Here is a 24,383-nt window from a genome sequence, read left to right on the forward strand (position 1 = left end):
TGTGGCAATTCCCACACAGGCAGTTTTCACTTCGGTTTAATCAGGTAGCGTTCAGGACAAAGTCACTACACCACAAACTAAACACACCTCCCAAGGGACAGCAGACATCCACTGCTGAGCTCAAAGTCTGAGAGCCAGAGGAGCTTTTGAGTGAGGTTCACCAGTGCCAGAATCTCAGCTTTTGTGTAGTTAGCTTCAAGCTCTGTTCAAGGGCAGCCCACCCCTTCCGGAGCAGCAGAGATGAGATGAGTCACTCAAAATGGTACATCTTCCTTGCTGTGGATAGGCATTCACACAATTGTGATTAATGTTGCCAGAACTTTGCTCATGCAGAGATGTTTTATAAATAGTAAAATGTGTTTTTCCCACTCTATACATGATAGTTTATGTGAATAATGTTTTATATATATAACACTGACTTTTAGATCTGTGTTCCAACTGCAACAAAGGTCAACAACAAGTGAAAGTCATGCTTGCTTTCTCGTTGTCGAGATAAAAATGAGCTGTAGCTCTCAGTTTGGTTCGCAGGAAGCGTTTCTCTTCCTCAGCAGAAAATCACAGCTCCAGACTCAACAAATAGTTTTCCTTGTTGGTATTATCAGCTGAATAGCAGAGGATTGGCAGAAAATGCAGAGTAACTTGTCTTTTCTCGTAGAGGTGGTTTATGTAGAGAAAATGATGTAATTTTAAAAAGAAAACGTCTGTTTTGGGGAGTTTAGATTGTTATTCCATCAGAAAACAGAGATATCGGTCTTAGACGATTCATTTAGAGCTTAGCCAAGCACTAAAAAAAGATGGAAAATAAAAAATATCTTTAAATAGGCTTTATTTCCAGATGGATGTTTCAGATTTGGCCCATTGCAAATATAAAGTTCTGGAAAATATTTATTTTTATAGTCAATCAATCCATTTGTTGGATCAGGACTTAAAAAACCCTCTCTGCCTAATAATAAAACTGCTGTGTCTAGACCAAGCTATTTACTTGGGATTGTCTGAGCTTTGTTTTGGGTATCATTTTAAGATAATGTTTCATTTCAAAGTTAAGAGTGCCTCATGATTGCCTTATGATCTGGGCTGAATCTAATTTTAACCTGGTTGGGTTGTGCTTTGTCCTGGTTTTCTAATAATTAAGAACACAGAAAATGTACCATGACATTGTTGTTCAGCTGACAGTCATTTATGTAGCCTTTCTGAAAGCTAGTTATTAGGACCAAAGGAATTTAGATTTTATTTTCTTCATGCTATTTTATACAAGAAATTTACTTTTTTTTTTTCAGATGAAAACATAAATAAATTAAAAAGAAAGTTGTTACATTGTCTAGACTTTTTCAAATAGGACTTTTTATTCAGCACAGGAGGAATTTAACCTTTTAATTAAGCTAGTGTTATCACGAAGAGGGATGGCTTTGAACATATTGATAAGGTCAGTCTGCCAGAAAGAAATCTTTTATTTCCTGAGAGATAACATTACTAACTTCTAAAGTATTCAGCCTTTTCCTTTGCCTTCCCCTGCTCTTTACCACTGCAAACCCATCAAAAACAATCAAGAAAGGTGCAAAATACTGTAGGATTCAGCACAAAGGTAGGCAGACACAATGTTGACATACAGCAATTGTATCCAACAGAGAAGTTGGATAGTAACTTTCAAAAGCAATGAAGTTTGAGGTTCTCCAGGTTAAGACAGGCAGAGTTTTGTTTTCAATGGACTGGTAGTACATTTCCATCTAAAGCATTGTCTGATGCCCAGAGAGTCTTCTATGCCACATATTATGAATTTGTACTTTATAGCATTTTTCAGCTCTAAAGAACTTTTTAGACATTACTAACCCTGCCAAATATATAACGTGACATGGTACAAAACAAGTGTCTGATCACTTTCTGCAACAACCATAAAGGAGGTTGTGGTGAGGTGTGGGTCAGTCTCTTCTCCCCAGGAACAAGTGACAAGACTAGAGGAAATAGCCTCAAGTTGCTCCAGGAGAGGCGTAGGTCAGGTATCATGGAAAAAAGCTCTTCACTGAAGGGGTGGTCAGGCATTGGAAAAGGCTCCCAAGTGAAGTGGTGAAATTGCCATCCTGGGAGTGTTCAAAGGCATCTGAAAGTGGCAGGTGGGGATATGCTTTAGGGGCGGACTTGGCAGTGCTGGGTTCGTGGTTGGGCTTCACAAACAAAGAGGTCTTTCACAACCTTAATGATTCTATGACTGAGGCAGGTGCTCTAGTCTGTTTGCAGACATGAAGAGCCAAGTTGGCTTCTTTAAAATATGAGTGCCCGTAATCGCTTAAAAATAAAAAATATGCCTATTCTTCCAATATGACTGTGGAAGGAGATCCCTAAACAGCAACAGCCCCAACAGAGAATCACTGTCTTCATCCATCAGGGAAAGTGCTGGTTGATTCTCACAGTTAAGCTCAAATGTGGAAAATGCTTCCATATCCAGGTAGGACAAAGGCAAATTGTAGATGCCTAGGTCTAAAAGCAGTTCTTCATATAGGAGAAATCTGTCCTTGCTTTCCTGCAATTTTGCTTTGCTATGTGGAGTTCTGCTCTCCATGACCCACTCAGCGCCTTGGTTCAGGCTAAACCCTATGGGACTTGAAAAACTAAGGAAGGCTGTGCTGGGAGGCTTGCTTGGCACTTCAGAAAATGCAGGCATAATATCTCTGTTATTTATTTTTGAATAGAACAGTAAAGGTGATGATAGGATGCTCCCTCTTAATTTCAGGTAAAGTATGGCCCAAGGAGTGGTAAATTCATCAGAGGAAGTAAATTTTCCCAATACAGTGAACTCAGTGTACCTGGAGGCACACAGTTTAAGGGGGTACACTCTTCCTGCTCAGCCCCTGACCTGGTGGAATTTAATCCTGATGTGTCACCATCTGATCACTGAGCTGAAGGAGCCTCCCCTGGAACTCCCTAGATCAGGAACTAGGTTGCTGTGGAGAGGTGAAATGTGGAAATACGGGTTTTTGCAATAGCCTCAGTAAAGCAAATGTTCCCTTGTTAATGCAACATCTTGATGTTTTTCTGTGTTCTGTTTACAATGACAGCTATTTTGCTGGCTTGTGCACTAACCAGGCTTATTAAAGTATCTGAAAATGTAGATTATTTTGCCACAATTATGCTGTATTGAAAGGCTATGGAAGGATTAAGATGCAAAGGCCCAAAGCAGTTTTTTCAGTAAGTGCCCTGCTATTGAAATGTTTAACTCAACCCTTATGAGTGTCAAGCACAAGCAAATGCACCTGACACAAATGTTTTTTGCTGGCCTATTGAACATCTAGTTAAAATGGACTAAATCCATCTTTCTGTTGGTAAAAATTCATAGCTTTTCAAAGAGGGAACTGATAAGAAGAATATTTGAGACTTGTAATAACTTTTTCAGCTCCAACATAAATTGCTTTGTAGGAAAAGAATTTTATCTTCAGAGCAAATGGTCTAGGTTGATCAGGGTGACAACAGTGAGATTGTCAAGTTTATGTACACAAAGCATTTGCATTTTTATTTAAGAAGAGTTAGTTTTCCACAAATACTGAAAAATACTTATCTCCATTCCTTCTTCATACTAGAAGAAGCAGGAATGCTATTAAAATGTATGAGGTATTTTTATGTGTGTATACTTTGTGTTCAAAGAACTGTTAAAGGATGGCAGGGTGATAAAGTCAACCACTCAGATTTAGGAAATGCAAGAATTGAGATGGTCTAAGCAATTTTATTGCAGTCCCTCTGTGGCCATATATTGTCATGTGGTATTATGATATGTATCAACTCTAATACATTTTTAATTACACTGTTACTTTTGTTTTCATGTGCTTCCTGCTTCTTTCAGTACGTGGAGTGGTACTTCATATGGCATTTTACATTCAACTTATGTCTTTATGTATTATTTAATTCAAGCTGTTCCAACTGCTCTATTATTAATCCTTTCATTGGTTTTCCTGTTGTACTGAGGGGGAACCTTATCAAAGTATGGAAGTACCTGAAGGGAGGGTGTCAGGAGGGAGGCAGGCTGTGCTTGCTAGTGCCAAGCAGTGGGACAAGAGGCCACAAGCAGAAATGAGGAAGAACTTCTTTAGGGTGGAGGGGTGACTGAGGGCACAGGATTCCATGGTATTTGTCCTGTACAAAGCCCAGCTCTCACTGATTTCAGCTGATTTCAGCACTTCCACAAAAACTGGCCATCTGTGGCTTGCAGGACATTTTAAAGTGAGGGATATCTCAGTTCTACAGCTGTAGAATGTTATGTTTTTTGAAAAGCCTAGCATTGTATGAGAGTTCTTTGGTAAAAGCAAGAATAGATGCAGTTATCTGCAACAGCATTCACCTGTCTTAGCCTGAGAGCATCCTTTTGCCTCATAGAGCCTTGCAGCAGAATCCCCTATTTCTATGAAAAATGATACTGGAATCCCACAGACACATAATTCCTGGGTGAAGATAGGGGAGAGGGTTTCAGCTGCAACACACAAATGGCCTGCTGTGTCACGTGCTGCTGGGCCAAATCAAAATATATATTTTTGGTACAGAAAACATAAGAGGGCCAAGCCATTAGTTCTGTGGGGGGTTTTAGTTTCTCTTTTATCCTTTGTTTCAGGCAATGCTAATACATAATTTATTTATTACAGTCCATGATAACTTTGTACTCCTCTGATGTAAACCTCGGGTGTCTGTTTTGCCAGGCTGCATTCCCACCTCAGGCTTATTGGCAGGGAAACTGAGACATGGCAACTGAGGGCATTCCCCAGCTCTGCCTGTCCAAGTGCTCAGCTGTAACCTCGGCACAGTCCCCCCATACCCAATGCCAGAAGCTGCTCCTTAGGGCAGGCAAGGGACGGGAAGGAGAATTTGGGAGGCTCGGTGCCTCCGTGCCGGGGAACTGCAGCAGCAGAATGAGAGGGATCAGTGGGGATGTGCATCTCTCTAGGGCTGCACGGGGAGCTGCAGGGGAAAACAAAGGAGCTGCAGAGGCGTGAGGGCTCCTACAGCAATTGGGGGAACATGGATATACCAGAAAAAAATGGACTTTGAGTGGAATAGTTGAAGACTATAAAAAGGAGTAAGCAAGTGATGTTATTGCAGGACAGAAGGATGGAGAAGTGGCTACTGCCTGATGCTGATAAATGGTACAGTTTCACCCACGTCTTTCCTTTGCTCCCCTTAGATAAACAATCAGTTATTAGATGGATTTTCTTTTTTGCTTGTTACTGATTTTTGTAGTCTGCAGCCACATTCACCATTTAATCCAAGCAAAGCCACCCTCTTAGAATGTCTTTTTGTACATTGGCACTTCAAGTTAAAAATCTATTTTAAATTATTGGATAGCAAGTAGCAGCCTCCAGAGGGCTAAACTGATGCTGTTAACAGGTCCAAAATGTGATGCAGCATATGGAGCTGAATACCTCATGGTACAGATTTGCATGCAGGCGGTTTTAATTAGGATTTAGAATTCCTGGAGGAATGCAGCATTCTGGGCTAGTCTCAGTCTTGTCAATACACAGTGGTTTTGTTCATTCTAAAGCTCACAAAAACTGATAGATTCCTACTTGCTTGTAATTTCTTGATACTTTCATGAACTGTTAAAACTTTTTTCCATCTGCCAGTTTATGTATGATCACTGCTTCTCTATGTATACTTACTATAAAAGGCTGCTGCCTTTTTTTAAAATATAATTTTATATCAGGTCAGTTCAAATTAAGAATCGTTTGAAGTTTTATGACATTGCATAAATACTTATTTTTTCCCTGCAACACATCATAGTTCCAAGTGAGATTATGCTTTAACTCGATGGTTACTGTGCCATCTTGTGAGAAAAAGATGCAACTACCTCCAGCTCATAAAATTAAGAGGTATTTTGGCTAAGGCCCATCTGACTTCTTCTTTTTCATCATGAAAAATGAAATCATTTAGGGTTAAAAAAAAAAAGATTATGAGAATACTGTAAAAGACATTTGTTCCGCTGCATTATACCTACCTTTTTTTCTTTGTTTGTTTTAAATGATGCATATATTCCCTGCTATGGGCAAAAACCTGGTGCTTTCAGTAGACTGAGATAAGAAATGATACTCCTTTTTTTCTCTTTCCTAAAAAAAACCAAACCAAAAAACAAAAACAAAAACAAAAACAACCCCAAAAAACCAACACCCAAACAAAACAAAAACAAAAACAAAACAAAACAAAACCAAACAAAAAAAAAAAACCACAAAAAACCCCCCCACAAACCCAAAAAGTTCTTGTTGTACTAAATAGCAAATATATGTGAATTCTCAGTATTCAGCACTGACAGTGTTCTTTCTGTCAAGTAATATGGCTCCTAGAGAAAACCCTCTTGTCTTCTAAAATTCACTGTGTGTTTCTCAGAGATAGCACACTGTAAATCACCCAAAGTACTGCTAGGTATTATACTGAGACAGAGAAAAACCTATATCCTGACTTTTAGAAAGACTGCTTAACCCTGGAACATTTGTGAGCACAAAAAAAAAAAAGATCAAAAAATTAAAAATAAATTGCAATAGCAGGCATCAGCAAACCTACAGCCTTATGTTTAAATAATGATAATAATTATCATTGCTATTGAAGTCATTATAGGTGCATTAGACCTTGGACTTAAAAGAGCAGGCTGGAAAAAATCCCCTAAGCTCTACTACTGCTTAATGAACTGATTCTCTCTGTGACCTTGAACAAGTTGCTGCATTTCTGTGCCTAATTTTACCCACCTTTAGAAGATGCACATCAACAGGATGCTATCAGTCTTGACTGCCACTTGTAAAGCTCTTTGGGCTTCTCAGAGGGAAGGTATTGCTGTGATATAGTGACAAGCTTGTTGGAAATCTACTTGATAAGCAAAAGAGCAAGTAATTCACAATAAGTGTAATTATTCAATGATTTAAGCTTCCTAATCTACTTCCACAGTCTTGGCAAGCAGATTGTGATTTCTTCCATTTTATATAATGAGAAGAGTATTTTTTTCTTTTTTTATTCTATAGATTGATTGCAAATATTCAGAATTCAAGCTGTGTTGCTCATTTGCAATCAGTTGGATGAGTAATATTATTTCTGCTCATGATTGGATGAATGCCCAATGATTTGTGTGTGCAAATTGTAAAGTTTGTTTTCCAAAGATGCTCATTGGTATGACATTGAAATTTGCTGCCTTTGGAGAGCAGTGACAGTAAAATTCAACACATCAAAGACCAAAGAAAATACCGAAAACACCAAAGTAGGACAAGGTGACATTAACATTTTTTTAGTGGGACTTTGCAGATTCCTCATTTGTCTAAATGGACCAAGACCATTAGGGTTTTATTTTTTGTTGGCTGCTAATACTGAGAAAAAAAATCACAGAATCCTAGAATGGTTTGAGTCGGAAGAGATCATCCTCTTCCAACCCCCCTGTCATGGACAGAGATGTTTTCCAACCAGACCAGGTTGCTCAGAGCCCCATCCAGCCTGACTTTGAACACTTCTAGGGATGGCACATCCAAAACCTCTCTCAGAACATCCTGTGTGTTTAATTTTGGACCTAATCTCATGCAGAGGTGGGTGATGCTTGCCCTGTTCAAAGGTAGCTCCCATGTCCAAGTTCCAGGATACTACCAGCAATGGGGCTAACCTACTTGGGAGCTGCAAAGCAGCTCAAATGCTGGTTTGAGAGAAAAGGCAAGTGAGTGAGAATTAGGAAGAAGGTAGTATTGGGACCCAGTTGCATACCTTGCCCGTTTCTAGATTGCAGTGGGACAGCTGGATCTGTAAGAGGTCATTGTCTCATGTGGGAAATTTTCTGCAGAAATTCCTTTCCCTGTGGTCTCAATGTTAAGTGGGTTATATGAAACTCACAGCTTGTAAGGAGCTGACCCTTCCTTAGGAGGACTGTAAAACAGAAATTGTATTTGAGACTCGAAATGCTGATGTGTAAGAGCTAAAACTGGTAGTATTGCTATGGTTTCCCAAGATAAAACACAATATACTGGCCACTGGCTAACACACTGGCTTTGAAGAGTGATTGGGAGTGGGATTCCCTCATGAATGAGTTGTTATCTCATAGAATGTGGTGGTATTTTTTCCCATTATTAATATCTATAAACTATATCTACCATAAAGTTGGCTGAGTGAAAAGCAATGTCACTTTTTTAGTTATGTGCCTCTTGATATTTCAGGGTGTTTTCTAGTAGGTCAGGATCTCTGTAGACCAGGATTCACTGGCTGCTCATTTCACAGGGTTTTGTAGAGCCTGTGACTCCTCTGACACATTTAACTCCCTCCTTTTGCAACCCTCCCATTGCAAGCAGCAGGGATGTGTGATGTGTTGGAGTGTGGTCCAGCCAAACAGCTGTGTACAGAACCAGGGACATGTGCTTTTGAATGGCAGCTCCAGCTGGGCCACATTCAGCAGCTTGGGTCAGCTTGACCTGATATAAAATGAAATATTCTATTTGCATTTTCTGCAAACCAATGGCAATGACAAAAAGAAAAAGTAAACAACAAACTTCTTTAAAAATACCCATTCCCTGTGGCCCAAAATTGAATGACAAGTTCCCAGCTGTCTTGGTTCTCTGTCAATCTGTCAAAGGTAGGTCATAAGAACATTTGTATTTTCATGCCAGTGCAGTACTCTGGCTATTGTAACTTGAGAACTGCCTTTGTTGAAATTTAAGGTTTTTGACCATTACCTCCTGCTGGAATCATGTCTTCAGTTCTGTCTAGCTGACATCTCTGGCAGTCACAGCCTTAGAAATGCTCCTTTAGACAGTATGATGTGAGGAGCAGTGATGCCGTAATAGCCTCACTCTGTAGAGAGAATGATCTCTTATAAAAAGGCGCGTTCATATTAAAAATTCACAGCAGCGCACTCCACACCCCCATTATAGGTAATTACAGAGGATTTTAAATATCTGATGCTAGTTGGCAGCATACAATACTCTGTCAGCAGCAGGCACTGATTTGTAATTTAATTATCATAAGACATCCACCTGTTCTTTTGTCAAATGAAGAGTAGCGTTTCCGTGCAATCATGCTTTTCCCTCCAGAAATTTGAATTAGTCCTTAGAGAAAGGTTTATAGGGAATGGTTTTTTTCAAGGACATTTGCAGGACCCCATCAGAGCAGGGTGATGGAGATGAATAAAGCATTTCTGCAGGAGTGTCTTAATCCTAGTTTGGTATTTTCAGCCTTACCACTGGCTTTTTGCTGTGTCAAGCTGTTTTGGTTCACAGCTGAGAGCATTTCAATGAAGAGATGCTGTGGGAGTAAAGATGTATGAAAATCAATGGGTTTGGTGCTTAGAACAGGAGGCAAACCCATAGCAGTATTGACCCAGAAAAGCTCTAGGCTCATACTTTGTGAAGAAGAAGAGGCTGGGCTTGGAATGTCAGCGAGACAAAGACAAATAGAACTGTGGAAATCTGTTCTGTAAACTTTTCCGTTGATGGCACATGACCATGGGTACTACTGAAGTTGTCCTGGGAATGTGCAGTTATTAGATAAATAGATCAATTCAAATCATAAAGCAAGTCTATCTGTGGAGATCCACACAAGTGTTCTGCTCTTTGGGAGCACAGGGTGAATCTGTTTCCTCTGGGCTTTGGCTGCTGTCTATGCAACAGCTACGCTGCAGTGCAATGATGGGGAGAGGACTTACTGATGGTCAAAGAGATGTTCTCTCTTTAAGACCACATTACACTGCTTCTGGCAATGTAAAACTGCAAAAATGTTCTGGAAAGAACAGCATACGTGTTTTATATATATATAGATACGTATGTATGTGTTTATATCTATATATGTATGTATATATATACCTAGAATGAATCATAGAATCATAAAATGGTTTGGGTTTGAAGGGACCTTAAAGATTAAACCCCCTGCAAGGGCAGGGATGACATCCACTAAATTAGATTGCTTAGGGCCCCATCCAACCTGGGCTTAAACATTCCTTCCAAGGATGGGGCATCTACAACCTCCCAGTGGGGTTTCATCCTGTTCCAGTGCTTCATCACACTGAGGAAAGAATTTCTTCCTAATATGTAATCTAAACCTCTTCCAGTTTGAAACCGTTCCCGCTTATCCTGTCACTACATGCCTATATAAAAATCCCTCTCCCTCCATTATATAAACGTCCTTGAGGTACTGAAAGGTGTCACCCTGAAACCTTCTCTTCTCCAGGCTGTACAACCATCCTCTTTCAGCCTGTCTTCATAGGAGAGGTGCTCCATCCCTCTGGTCCTATTGGTAACCCTCTCCTGGACCTGCTCTAACAGGTACAGAGGAGGGAATGTCTTCCTTGTGCTGAGGACCCCAGAGCTGGATGCCGTGCTCTAGGCGCCACAAGTTCAGAGTACAGGGTGAGAATCATGTCCCTTGACCTGCTGGTCACTCCTGTTTTGATGCAGTCCAGGATGAGGCTGGCTTTCTGGGATGTGCATTCACTGTTGGCTCATGCCCAGTTTATCATCCACAAGAACCTCAAAGTCCTATTTTGCAGTACAGCTCTCCATCCTTATAGTGGGAGGGACTCCACTTCTCCCACACCCACCCAGAAGATCAGGAACTTGCGAGAAGTGGGAAGCCTGTATATACTTATGTATGAATTTTTGTATCTGCAAAAGTATTGTCAGCAGGATCAGGGCAGAGATTGTGCCCCTGTACTCAATACTAGTGAGGACACACCTCCAATCCTGTGTTCAGTTTTGGGCCTTTCACTACAAGAAAGACATTGAGGGGCTGGAGCATGTCCAGAGAAGGGCAGCGGAGCTGGGGAAGGGTCTGGAGCACAAGTCTGATGAAGAGTGGCTAGGGAAGGTGGGGATGTTTAGCCTGGAGAAGAGGAGGCTAAGGGGGGACCTTCTTACTCTCTACAACTGCCTGAAAGGAGGCTGTAGTGAGGTGAGAGTTGGTCTCTTTCCCAAGTAACAACTGATAGGATGAGAGGAAACAACCTCAAAGTGGTGCCAGGAGAGATTTAGATTAGACATTAGGAAAAATTTCATCACTGGGCTGTGAAGGGCTGTCAAGCAGTGGAACAGTCTGCCCAGGAGGTGGTTGAGTCACCATCCCTGGAGGTATTTCAAAGTTGTGTATATGTGGCACTTGGGGACATGTGTAGTGGTGGACTTGGCAGAGCTGGGCTGGACGGTTGGACTCAGTGATCTTAAAGATCCTTTCTAACCTGAATGGTTCTATTTTCTATGATAGAGCTTCTTATGCCTTCTGTCATTGCTGTCTTGTCTCCTTAGGAAGTAGCCACTGGACATTTCCATTTTCCCCATTCCTGAGTTAATGAGATGACTGGTATTCTGCTCTTATTTCTCCTAATTACATTTTAGCAAATGACTCGCTTTAAAGAGGATGTCTCAGAGTAGTTGCCTTTTTAGAAAGAGTACTCACTCCATTAAAAAAATAATTGATTGTGGCTTAAATGATCTATATGCCAAGCCTTAAATGTGACATTGGCTGGAGTACTGTCTATTAGGCTGATGGCTTCTTGCCCAAATAATATTTGGCTGGTGCCAGTCATTTCATATATTCATTATGTTATCTGGAAAGAGAATATGTGAAGGGCTGCAGGCATATCCCAGAAAGGAAGAAGAGAATAAATCACATCACATGCGTATTGTGAAAGTAATTGGCAACTGCTGAAACATTTCCATACATTAGATTGGAGGCAGGAATACACTGGGGTGGTTTCCTTAGGAGGGATGAGTAAATGAAATAACACTCCATAGCTGAGTGGTCAAAGTGGGGTGAATGAGCAGCAGAGAGATCTGCTGCACAGAGAGGTCTGCTTTGGGAGGTTCTTGTGTTTGTACCTGGACTTCAGACTTATTTTTCCTAGATGGCCGTACAAATAAGTCTTAGGCTTTTATCCAACAGTCCCCTCCTCCGGGCTAAGGGGTTGGTACCTTTTTACAAAGCATTCTGGCTGGAGAACAGATCAGGTAATTTAATTTATTTTTTAGGGTTATATTCCTTGTTGTTACAAGCTTCATTTGGGATCTTGGACAAGCCCCTCATGTTTCCTCTTCATGCAGAAGAAGGGTATAAGGATAGAACTTTTCTGCAGGGGGATCTTCTGTGGCACTGTGGCTCTGTGGAAGTGCGTGTGTGCTCTCCAGCATCAGAGTACACACTGCCAAGTGGAAAATAACTCAAGTATTTTGCAGAGAAGGGCCATAGAACTCTAATTGTTAACACAGGCATGTGAAACGTGATCTGACACTACAGCTTAGCTGATCAGCTTCTCTTTTTCTTGATTATCAGTGTGCCTCTCAAATGTCTATTTGATGGTGGAAGTTTTGTGTATCAGTGACATATACCACGTTTCTCTCTTTGATACAATGGTAAAAAAAGAATTACTCATTCTCTCCAGAACACACTAGGAAATCCAACACACTAGTATTGTCTACTGTGTCATATTTTATTTATTATTCCACAATTATATTAAAATATAGGAATTGCATCCTAAAAGCTTATTTGTTCTTCCTTGATGTTTTCTTCCTCTAGAAATATCGTTATCAAGATGAGGAGGCTCCACATGACCATACTTTGCCTCGTTTAACCCACGAAGTGAGAGGCCCAGAGCTTGTTCACGTGTCAGAGAAGAACTTGTCTCAAATAGAGAATGTCCATGGATACGTCTTGCAGTCGCACATTTCTCCTTTGAAGGTAGGATCCACACAACTCACGGCTTTAGTCCTCAAATACGAGAAAATGCGTAGTGGGAAATGCCCGGGAAACTTATTTTGTTGTACAAACAGAGAAGCTGCTTTCTGAAACCTATCACTGCAGATTGATTGTCCTGTGGTGGGTTTTTAAGGCTCGCTGTAGTGGAGCAGGTGATAGTTCAGTTGACAGAGCTTTGTGTGGAGATGTGAGCTTTCTGCCTTGAGTGAGGCTTTTGCTTGAGTAAAAATAATTCCTGGCAAATGAGCTTGTTTTTCTGTCCATTATGAAAGGTTCATAATGTGTACATAATGCAGGTTCTCGGCCTCAATATCACAGTGATTTTGAAACAGCAGACTTCCCTTCCTGATTATCCTTGTTCAGAAATTAAAAAAAAAAAATACTCTAAATGTAACCATCTGATGGAATCCTGTTTTTTACATCTCTCAGAAAGCTATATCAAAGTCACAAGTTATGTCTGAAAAGGGAGCTCATTTGCCTCTATTCATATCCTTGCTGCTCAAGCACTTGCAGTTTTCTGTGGGTTTTGATGCAATTCAGAGTGCTGTAGAGATATCTTTTTTGTTAACTAAGGCAACTATTTATAAAATGCAGAAGCTTTAGCTACGTGTGGGTCTGGTGTCCTCTGGTATATCTTGTTGGGCAAAAATGTTTCTCTTCCTGCTCAACCTGTATAATAACCAAAAAGGAATCTATTACTGAAAATTTATATTTATCCTTTAATAAGAATGCAGTGGTTTGAAAATACTCCTGGAGCTTCTCTTGTGTAAGGAGCATAGATGCAGTGATTAGCATGATGGGTTTTCTATTTCAGTTTCTACTAGGCCTGGGAAGAGGGGAAAAAAGAATAATATTCTTTACTAGAGGTGGTGATGTTCTGGGTGATAGTTTTTTTCCAGCAATTATCTAAGAAGCAAAAAAGGCAGATGGGCTTTGCTCCCTCTGGTGCTCAAGGCCTGTGAAATGGGCACTGCTTGCCTAGCACAGTGTTTACAGTGTGGTTACAAGTGAAAGGAAGTGTTTATTATTAAAGATTGATGTGAGTACAGCTGCTGTTCATTGAGCCCTTATGGAATAGGCATGTGAATGAATCTTTGACCTCTGCTCTTGTTGGTCCTGTGTTTAGTTTGTATGATGGTTGTCTTTTCAGGTTTTAGCAGTCCTGGGTTACTGCAGAAGCCAACAGTACCAAGCAGTGATAGATCATCTTGTGCTGAGATTATGACTTTAGTTATTTTAAAAGGATTACCTCCATGTGGTCTCTGTGTAGCACCAGGGGACAATCACAGATCAAGCCATTTCTGGCCTGGAAAAGAAACACCCCCGTTCCTCTAGGACTCCTTGAATATTGTGATTACAGTGCTGTTCTTGTTCATGCAGGTCAAAACCAGACATTATTCTTCACATTTGGAGACTTTCAAGTAAGGCTACATAATGCAAGCTGAGGGTGTAGCAATGATGTCAAAAAGCTTGTTGTGAAGTGAAGGGTATCCCCAGACATGCACAGTTGCCTTGAAACAGCTCCCAGTCTTATTTGCTCTTGTAACAGGGCAAAATTGTTGCCTTCTCCTGTTTTCTGAAGTGATGGTAGGACAGGAGCTGTATAGCATTTCCTCTTGGAAATCAGTGTCTCCTGCAAGTTCTCCCTTCAGCATGATGGTTTTTATCTTTGACTCTGTCCCTTTCCCTTCTTTCCTTCAGTTTCAGTTTCTTGTATCTGCCACTTAATAGTCTCATGCCTGCCATTTAATCTAAATTGAACTGTTTGTCTCTTCAAATGGCTTTGAAGTTCCTGCTTCCTTTTCCCTGCTATGTCCCATCTTTTAACCTTCAGTAGAGAATTAGTTCAGGGGGCTGGAGGAATTCTTCTGCTAGAGCTCCATGGCATTTTATTGCTCTTCCTATCTGAAACACCTGCTTTGGATTCACTTTTATTGTTGGCAGTTGACCGAAATCCCTGTTTAGAAGATTTTGGTCACAGTGATTTTCACACAGTTGAGAAATAGCATTCCCAATACTCTGGAATCTCATCAGAATTGGTTATTGTCTTGAATTACAGACTTTCCAACCTATAGCCTGATATCATTAGGTGTTCTGCCATCTTCTCAGCACTATTGTGTGAACATGGCTGCTCTGAATAATGGTGAAAACTGCCTCTCAACCCACAGCACGCCTTCCTAGGGAAATGTAAAATACTGGATTCTTAAAGATTAACTGGAAAATAATGCCTGCAATTTAAATGTTTCATTGACTCCTGCGAGAAATGGCACTGCTGGAATCTTGCTCTGAGGAGAAATAACAAGTACTGTGGTCCAAGGACTGTCAGGTAATTTCCTAGCAGTGAGAAGACACTGGCAGTTGCAGCAGGATAACACAGTCAGGAAACTCCACCAAGAGCTGTTGGCTCGTTCTGCCTCACTTTTCTGGTTATAGGTCAGAGCATTTGGAGCAAAAGGAAAATGTGCGTACATGAAGGTCAGGAGTCCGCTTGTACCAAGTGCTGAGGAATGCATTTGGTGCCGTTTCTGGAGTGTGACTGTTGGAGTCAGTGAATGGTCAGACTGGGAAGTTTCCTTAACACCAAGCCAGGGATCACATCACATCCTGTGTGCCATTAGGACTGTCCATCTGACTGCTCACCCAGGCCAGCAAGCACATTGGCTGCCAGGCTGGGTGGGGTTAAGTCACTGCCTGGCTGCATTTCACTGCCTGAATTTCTCCATAGGGACTGTAGCACCACGGTGAACCTCTCCAGAAAGTTTTGAAGCAGTCTTTTGTGTTTTGTGGCTGCACGATGCCCTGATGACAGGATGATTACCCAATATTTGTTTTGAAATGATATCATAAAAGGAAAACGTTTGAGCATAAAAATAATCTTGCTAAGGTCCTTAGGAACCAAAATGCTGTCCCAAGACCAAGCCTAATCACATCACTTTTCCTAAGTGACTTGACTTTGGCAGAATAAAAGAGTTGCTTGTTTCCATGTATTTTTGTCCATTTGGAAAGAAATATGCAAAGATCATACAGTTATAAAACTTCCCTTTAGGCTGGCTGATTCCAGCCCTCACAACTGACCAGTGCTCACGGCCCTCTGTGGAAGCCACAGGTGTAACACCTTGTCTGTGCATGTACACTGCCTGCTACCATCACCCTGCTCCCCCGTTCTCAGCAAACATCTCAGCTTGCATCCATAATCCAGCTTGCCAGCTTCAGGACAGGCTTGCATCATTACAGAGGAAGGTTTTGTGGATAATTGAAATTTGGGCAGAGAAACCCTGGGCCTGTCTATTCCCCTGTGTACATCTCCAGGTAAAACATTCCAGGGGTTCTCGAAACATTTTCTGACACTCAGATTGGAAGCATTCAGACCATCTTTTTCTCAACACCCAGGATTCAAAATGCCTGATATGGCCCATATTTGCATAGAACAGATGCATCTTAAATTTTGAAGTATACAAATTCTTAAAGAATTTGGCTGTAATTTCCTATTTCAGGTTGTGTGGTTTGATGTAGTGCAGAAACACCCTCGTGGAGCTCATTGTTATTACATTATTAGATTGATATTAGGATTAAATTTTTTTATTGTGAGGGTGGTGAGGCTCTGGCACAGATTTCCCAGAGAAGTTGTGGGTGCCCCATCCCTGGAAATGTTCAAGGCCAGGCTGGATGGGGCTTTGAGCAAGCTGGATCTAGATGATCTTCAAGTTGATCCCTTCCAACCCAAGCATTCTGTGGTTCTATGATTCTATGATTATTGATTACCTCAGGAGGTTGTTTTGGAAACCAAAACATAAAACTAATTTTCTTAAACACTCTTGAACTTGTTTTATGTGCTGAATAATAAGAAATGTGGTCCTCGTACATTCTGAAAATCTCTTTGAGACACACAGATACTGATTATGATAAATACTGTTTAGAAATGTGAATAGACTTTCTGAAATTGCAGATAAGCATATTTTTCTTATCTTCCATACTAAAATCTAGTATGCATTAGCCAGATTACTCCCTTTCAGAAGATAACAATGAGCAAGAGCAGTTTTGCTGCAAACCAGACCCTCTTTTCTTTTCTCTGTCTTTTTCACATTTCACGCATAATATTTTGCATTAACTTTCCTTTTCTACTCTCTGTAGCATTTCATGTGCAGTCAACTTAGTTCTGGAAATGCTTAATTTTAGAAAGCTTCAAATTCCTTTTAAAGGTTGATCTGCTTATTAGTGTGCAGAAGATAAAATTTTCAACATCTTAAGCAACTTTGAATGTCAAAAACTGAAGTTGTTAAGGAAGTTTTTAGTTACATGGATGTATTAACGTTTGGGAAAATGCTAGCATTGGAGAAGTTTTGTTAGAGTTGCTATATTAAGATAATAAATGTTCTTTTCAACTTGTGGAGGTGATTAAATTGTGTTTGAATAATCTCTTAAAGGAAGAAAGTTGTAGTGTAATGAAAAGAGAATTTAAAATAATTTTCTTGCACTTCCCCTCGTTTGACACGAGATGGTGCAGTAAGCTCAGAATTCTTTGGTCTGCATCTGCAAAGCTTCATGATACTCTATTGAGAGTTTTCTTAGATGCCCTAGAAAATAATAATTCAGTAAAAAGTGCCTTGTGAATCCCGGGTGTTTTGGGAAATCTGAATTCAACACGACTGTACCTGAAAATCAGAGGTGCAAGTTCTGTCTCTAAATTAAATATGTGTCTCTTCCCCTTCCTCCCAGGAACAGAGCTAATCAGTGTTCCTTAAATGAATAACTCTGGCTCCTAAATGAACCTTAATAGTATTACTGTGGTGTTGGATTTATTTTTGTTTCTCATAATATTCCACTTTTTTAAGATAAGCTGAAAAGTAAAAATCCCTGTAAGGATTTGTATCTCCTTGATTGTCCGAACACTTTAAATGTCAGGCTGTTCCAGCTATCTCCAATTCCTAATTTAATGCCAGGTTCAATTGTAAGCATCAGTGGAAATTGAGCAAAAACAAGTAAGCAGGTAAATAACTGTTTCTATCCTAAGCTAAGTTACTTTCAAACAAAAATGGTCAGTAATGAATCTCTTCAGTTGCCTGATCTTTGGTAGCCTCACTTTCTGGAAAGGAAGGAGCCACACCAGCTTTTACTCCTTTTCTTTCTGTCCCAGGATATTGTCCTGCAGCCCAGCTGGGTTGCTGACAGCTTGCAGAAAGTCAGGATTGATGGAATGACTTTCCAGTGGAGAGAGGAGAAAAACCATCTCCACATGGAACAAATGGGCTCAGCGGTCTACAAAGTTAAGGTTATCCACGAATTGGCATTTGGACAAATTGCTTCACAGAAGAAGGAGGGCTGTGTCCCCCAGTGCCAGAGCACATTGATACTTTTATTTTTTTTTTTTTTTTTAGTATCAGAAAGCCCTGTCTTACCCATTGCTTGAGTTATAGAATCACAGAATCATTTAGGCTGGAAAAGACCTCTGAGATCAGTCAGTCCGGTCTCTGACACATTGCCACCTTGTCAGCTAGACCGTGGCACTAAGTGTCACATCCAGTCATCTCTTGAACACCTCCAGGGATGGTGACTCCACCAGCCCTGGGAAGTTCATGCCAACATTTAACAACCCTTTCATGAAGAAATTCTTCCTGATATCCAACCTGAATCTCCCCTGGCACAGGTTCAGTTGCCTGGGAGAAGAGGCCAACCTGCACCTGACTGCGACCTCCTCTCAGGTGTTGTAGAGAGTGAGAAGGTCCCCCCTGAGCCTCCTTTTCTCCAGGCTGAACACCCCCAGGTCCTTCAGCCACTTGTGCTTCAGACCTTTTCCTATCTTCGTTGCCCTTCTCTGGACACGCTCCAGCCCCTCAATGTCCTTCTTGCAGTGAGGGCCCAGAACTGAACACAGCATTGGAGGAGTGGCCTCAGCAGTGCTGAGTACAGGGGACAATCCCTGCCCTGGTCCTGCTGCCCACACCATGGCTGATCCAGACCAGGATGCCTTTGGCCTCCTTGGCCACCTGAGCATTCTGCTGGCTCGTGTCCAGCTGCTGTTGACCAGCACTCCCAGATCCTTTTACCCTGGGCAGCTTTCCAGTCATTTGCCCCAGCCTGTAGTCCTGCCTGGGGTTGTTGTGCCCTAAGGGCAGGACCTTATAAAGCTTCATGCTGTTGGTCTCAGCCCATCAATCCAGCCTGACCAGTTTCCCCTTGGAGCCTTCCTACCCTCCAGCAGATCAATGCTCTCACTCGACTTGGTGTAATCTCCAAATTTACACTTGATCCCCTCATCCAGGTCACCAGTAAAGGTGTTAAGCAGGACTGGACCTGATACACAGCCCTTCACACCACAAGTGACCAGAAGATTCTTTGAGACTCTCTGTATCTAGTGTGGGGAAGATGTTTTGTTTCTGTTCCAAGGCAGATGTCTCTCTCCCAATTCCTATCTTCCAGTGAATGTGTAGTCCCTTGAATGCCCATCATTCTTCTTTTTATCCTCCTGAGTGCAGGAAGGTCATTCCTGTGAAGGCTCCTGGGATCTGTCACTCGCCCTTTTCTCTCTGTAATGAAACAGCTTTTTTCCCACCTCCGAAGCTTCCCCTGTCCAGGTGTGAGTCAGACCTCACTCCAGTGGCTTCTGTGCTTGTCCGACAAATTTACAAAGATGGGGAAAGAGGCTCTGAGGATGAGCCTGGATGATTAATGATTCTGTGAAAAATCTATTAGCTTGAGCTTCCTGGAAACTGTCATAAAGAGTAATTTTTTGTGTCTAAAAATGTAGATTAGGGAAGCGCTATTTATTTCATGAATTAACATTGACTTCAATAAAAATTGAGTCCTGAAGACAATTTGAGTAAATAAGGTCAAAATATTATATAGCATTTTTTAATTTTTTTTTTTTTTATATTTTTTCCCCGGATGCAACAGTCTCATTTCTCAATTCCACAAACTTTGGGACTATTTTTTTGGTACTGAACTCTGTATAAGTCACACACTGGCCAAGGGTACTGTGAAAATAACAAAAGTGCAAGACTCTCCTGATGTTGCAGAGGATCATGTGACCTGTAAATAAACTCGAGATGTTGCTGCCCAGAGCTGGAAAACAGTGTCAGGAAATACACTCCACAGACCTGCATAGCTGTTTTGAAACACAGAATCACAGAATGGTTTGGGTTGAAAAGGACCTTACAGATGATCCAGTTCCAACCCCCTGCCTCAGGCAGGGACATCTTCCACTCGACCAGGTTTGGGCAACTGCAGGGAAGCCCTCTGCCCAGGGAAGGGAAATACCCCAAGTTTCCAGGGACTCAGGTTTAACACAGAGAAAGCAGGTTGCTGCAGCTTTCAGCATTGCCATGCCTGATAGTCCTGTGTAAATGTAGTTCCTGGTGTTTTGGGGGGGATAATCTACCTGTGGTAAGAAACGACATTTATTTTTCCAGAGCTGCTGCAATCCCTTAATTCCTATTATTTGGGAAGAACCCTATGGTAGAGATGAAGTTCAAATAGGGAAGGAAAAAACCCACAAAGGTTGAATTTGCTTTAATTTCTGCGGCAGAGTTGTGACTGAGCTGAGGCAGTGCCACAGCACAGGCTGTTCTTCCCGAGCAGAGATGCTGCATTTCAGAGGCTCTTTGAAAGCCTAGGAAGGCTGAGAGAGGCTGAGGCTTTGTTGCATGTCAGGAACAGCAGTCTGAAGTTTTCTCTTGCAGTTACAAAATTAATTGGGGTTATACAGAGGACATATTAATGTATGCATGGATATATTAGCAAGCCATCTAAAATTTAATCTTGCATCCTTTTCTTTGCTTACACTGACTGCATTTCATAAGTATAGCTAATCTGCATGAAGCATTTTTTATCCCCAGCGTGGCTCAGCTCAGTAGCAATGATCTTTTACGAGTACTTTTGATCATTGCCCTGGTAGCTTCCTAGCTTTTGTGTTTTGGACTTGGTTTTGTTTTGTCCTTTCCCCCCGCCTCTCCTTGTCAGTATGCAAAGCCCCCATGCTGGTCAGTGGATTCCACTGAATGTTCAGTAGCTTGCTTCATTAAGATACAACACTTGTTACATGTTTAATCATGTACTGCTTTTCTCTTATCTCCTACTGTTACAGCAGATAAGCATATATCATACATCTGTATCTCTAATCTATGTTTTTTAATACAAAAATGCAATCGGATTAGAAAGAGACAAAGGAAGCTCAGAAATATGCCTATGCTTGTTCCTGCTCTTAAGGAAGTGGCAGAGGTAGCTCTGAATTTTGATTTTATTTCATTATGTTTCAAGGCAAAATAAGCAGCTTATAGATTAGCATTTTGAGTAATATTTTGTGCCTCATTTTCATGTGGGCAGGAATGTCTTTCATTTCTGAGTCTTTGTCTTACTCTAAGAAATTCCTGAAATGGTGCAAAAATTGAGTGTTACAGTGAAGAATAGTTATTAGTGAAGAATACTTTTTTTGGTTTTGTCATCACAGCTAAATCCATTGTTTTGTGTGCTTGATGTTTTGCCTTGGCTTGATTGATGGATTTCCACATGATTTATGTAGTTGCAGACAGTATCTTGTTATCTTTCTAGCTTCTGACAGAATAAAAAAGAAACCAAATAAAATTGCTTCTGTCAGTGGGTGATTTAATTGGAGAAATCTCAGCAACTTAAAGTAAACCTCAGGCATTGCAATCCTTTATTTTTTGGCAAAATAAATGTTGTCCTGTGATGGACACAAGCAGAGCAGGTTCTGACGGTATCTACCATTGCACTCTAGGTTGTTAGACTTGCCTGAAGAACAAAGACAGGAATTTTCAAAGGGGTTGGAAAATATTTTCAGGCTGTGGACCCTGTTTACTTTATATGGGCCTCCTAGGTATTGAAGGTCTTTTCAAATGTTAATCTGAATTGCTGTTTCAGGAGATTTTCTGTGTTCTTGATCTACTGGGTGCTTTATCCATTAGTATTAATTAGCTGATGTATCTTTTATTCTTTATGAATAGCAGGTTTCTTTTTAACAATAGTCTTGTTCCTGAGCTCCCTTTTTTTTCCTTTTCTTTTTTTTTCTTTTTGGTTGCGGGGGGGGGGGGGGGGGGGGGGAGGCTGACATAGTGCAGATATTCCTGACCACATCTCTCACATCTCTCACATATAATCAAGTAAACAGGAAATTCCAAGAATCATTTTCTCTCATTGTCTTTCTGTAATGCTTTGCACAGTACTAGTTATTTCTTGCTTCCCTGTAATTTTCTGAGTTGTTTCTCCCGAGATGTGTTGGCCATGTTCAGTACTCATAGAGTATAAAAAAACCCTGAGAGATGGACTATTATAAAGAGGTTTGGTTTTTTCCCCATCTGAAATACATGAAATATATGCAATAAATCCATGGAGTAACTAGTAAATGCTGTGAACATAGGATTTGTATGTTCTGCCAGTTCTTTTCTCCAAGTCTGGAAGTTCCAGAATATTTTTAAGTGTCTGTAATGATGTTTGCCACCTTTCCAGTGTTTTGTGACCTACTGCTGAAAAGTGCAATAAAGCATCTTGGTGTTATTAGTCAGACTGTAACAGGAGGGATTTTTCTCAGATATGTCAGACAGGTTTAACACCAGTTGTTTCCCTAAGCTCGGTAGCTGAAATGCCCTTCTGTCAGACTTCAGCTACTGCTGACACTTGGGAACGTATTCTACAATTTAAATGAAGCACTGAAGGGCCATAATACCTTTTCACTGAGGAGTATACTGACAATTCACTCACTCAGTAGAAGATACATGTGTTTATACATCTGATGGTGTGACACATCAAAAATGTTCTGGCTTTTGTCAGTACCAGGTGTAAAAGAAAGCAGAAGTTTGCACTTCCAGGAGCTCTGGATGGCTGCAGCCTCCAGGATGAAGAGATCAGAATCTCTTCAGTCAAACCTTATGAAAGAGTATCTTGGCAGCCTGATTAAGAGGTGCTTTAGCTATTTCCAAAATTTTTAAACTCCTATTTCTCATAGCTCTTATATCATCTTGCTGTAATGTAGCTTTGTGAACTTTGGAGCTCTGAAAAAAACCAGAATTTTGACATTTAAAAGAAAAATAGATTTTTCTGAACTGGCTGTTACTTTTCAAGAAACTAGTCTAAATAAGAGTTTCTGAGATTATTATTGTGTGACATCTCCACAACCTTATTACTATGTGACTTCATCTCCTCGCCCATGGCAGGGGACTTGGAAGTAAATTATCTTTAATTCCATTACAACCTGAACCATTCTGTGGTTCTGTGTTTTTGTGATCTTGTGGAATTAATGGCTAATTGAGATTTCTCAAAAGAGAAGATGTCTCTCAAAAATATTTTTAAAAGGGAAATGCCTTTTGTCATTTCTTTCCCTTCAATCTCTTTCAGAAGATCATGTTACTTGCTTTTTAATAATCTTTAAAAATTGCTACTGAAGCTGATGCAGTTGGGCATAATGTCAAAAAAATAGTCAGCGGTCTTGATGACTCAGGTGGCTTTTTTAAGATCTGCATTGTTTACAGACTCGATTTTTCACAGTGTTGTCTTTCCTTTTGCATGAAATTTGGTTTTTTTCCATAGTTAATCAGTGTTCCTTTTCCCCTCTTCATTTTTCTGCCTTACCTTCAGGTGTTTCTCCTTCTCTTACATGTCTCTTATTTCCATTCCTACACATACACGTGGATCTTATTAATCCTTCAAGCCACCCGTGAAGTACAAATTTGTACCGGGGAGCTGTGAGCGTGTAACAATTGATGCCCTCCTGTACGAGACAGCTGCACTCTTATTGATCATTCTGCTTCTTGCCTGCTTGACGCAGCACTGCCTGTCTCCCCTTTGTTGTACCTGGACTTTAAGAACAGTTTTTCTCATTTTTCTCACTCCTGAAAGGTGGGTTCTCTTCCCCCTGAACAAATTCAGTGTGAAATACAGTTGAATATTACCAAGTCTAGTGGACCTCAGTTGCCCACTGAAATGGCAGCACTCTGGGCAGCTTTATTCTACTAATACTTACAGAAACTATGAGCCAAAGAAACTTCATTCAAACTTTTTTCAACCAACAAACTCATGAATACCAAATTGCATCTATCTTCCAAATACAAACAGAATGAGACTTTAACATAGATAAGAGCTAGAAGTCAGCTTTTCAGATTAAAGTGTTTTCTGCATAAAATACCACATTCTCAAAGAAAGTGTACCTAGCTGTTTCTTTCAAAGCCTTCCTCCCACTAGTTTTAATAAGCATCTGTCTGAATTGCTGCACTGGATTTGATCACCCCATAGTGGTTGAAGTTTTTGCTTACAAACAAACAAACAAACATCATTAAACCTGATAATAGACCTAATAAAATTATCATAATTGATTAAATGACATTGGAAAGGCTAAAAAGAGTAATGGGTTTTTTACAGCAAATAAACAAATTTTTACTTTGAAGTCAGTGTCACAAATTGTGCCTTTGATCAAGTGGATGAGCAAATGCCAAGCAGGGAAGTAGAATTTCAGTGACGAGAGCATAAAGAGTTATTTTAATTACTGGGAATTAGCCAAAATTGCACAAAGTTAACAACTTGATGCTCTGGGAGTGTTAAAGTCATCAGCCAGCTTCTGAAGACCACACCTGCAGATGGCTTCACATTGAAATTGCTGCTGTTTCCTCTTTAGGAGTTGTTGGGCAGTTGGTTTCTTTTGCTGTTTTTCAATAAATCTGCAGATTGAGCAGATCTGAATGGAATTAGAGATTTCAGCAGAAACCGGGTTA

At 40.6% G+C, this 24,383-nt stretch overlaps 1 protein-coding gene across 4 annotated transcripts in view; it reads left to right on the forward strand.

Annotated features, from left to right (window-relative positions):
- Positions 1-24,383, forward strand: part of DLG2 (discs large MAGUK scaffold protein 2) — a 994,479-nt gene that overhangs the window by 445,418 nt on the left and 524,678 nt on the right. For all 4 annotated transcript variants that reach the window (XM_063394414.1, XM_063394410.1, XM_063394417.1 and 1 more), the window contains one exon: positions 12,490-12,651. In XM_063394414.1, coding sequence (XP_063250484.1) covers positions 12,490-12,651 — 162 coding nt within the window. The remainder of the gene's footprint in view (positions 1-12,489; positions 12,652-24,383) is intronic.

Source organism: Prinia subflava, chromosome 3 (assembly GCF_021018805.1).
Source record: "Prinia subflava isolate CZ2003 ecotype Zambia chromosome 3, Cam_Psub_1.2, whole genome shotgun sequence".
Classification (NCBI taxonomy): Eukaryota; Metazoa; Chordata; class Aves; order Passeriformes; family Cisticolidae; genus Prinia; species Prinia subflava.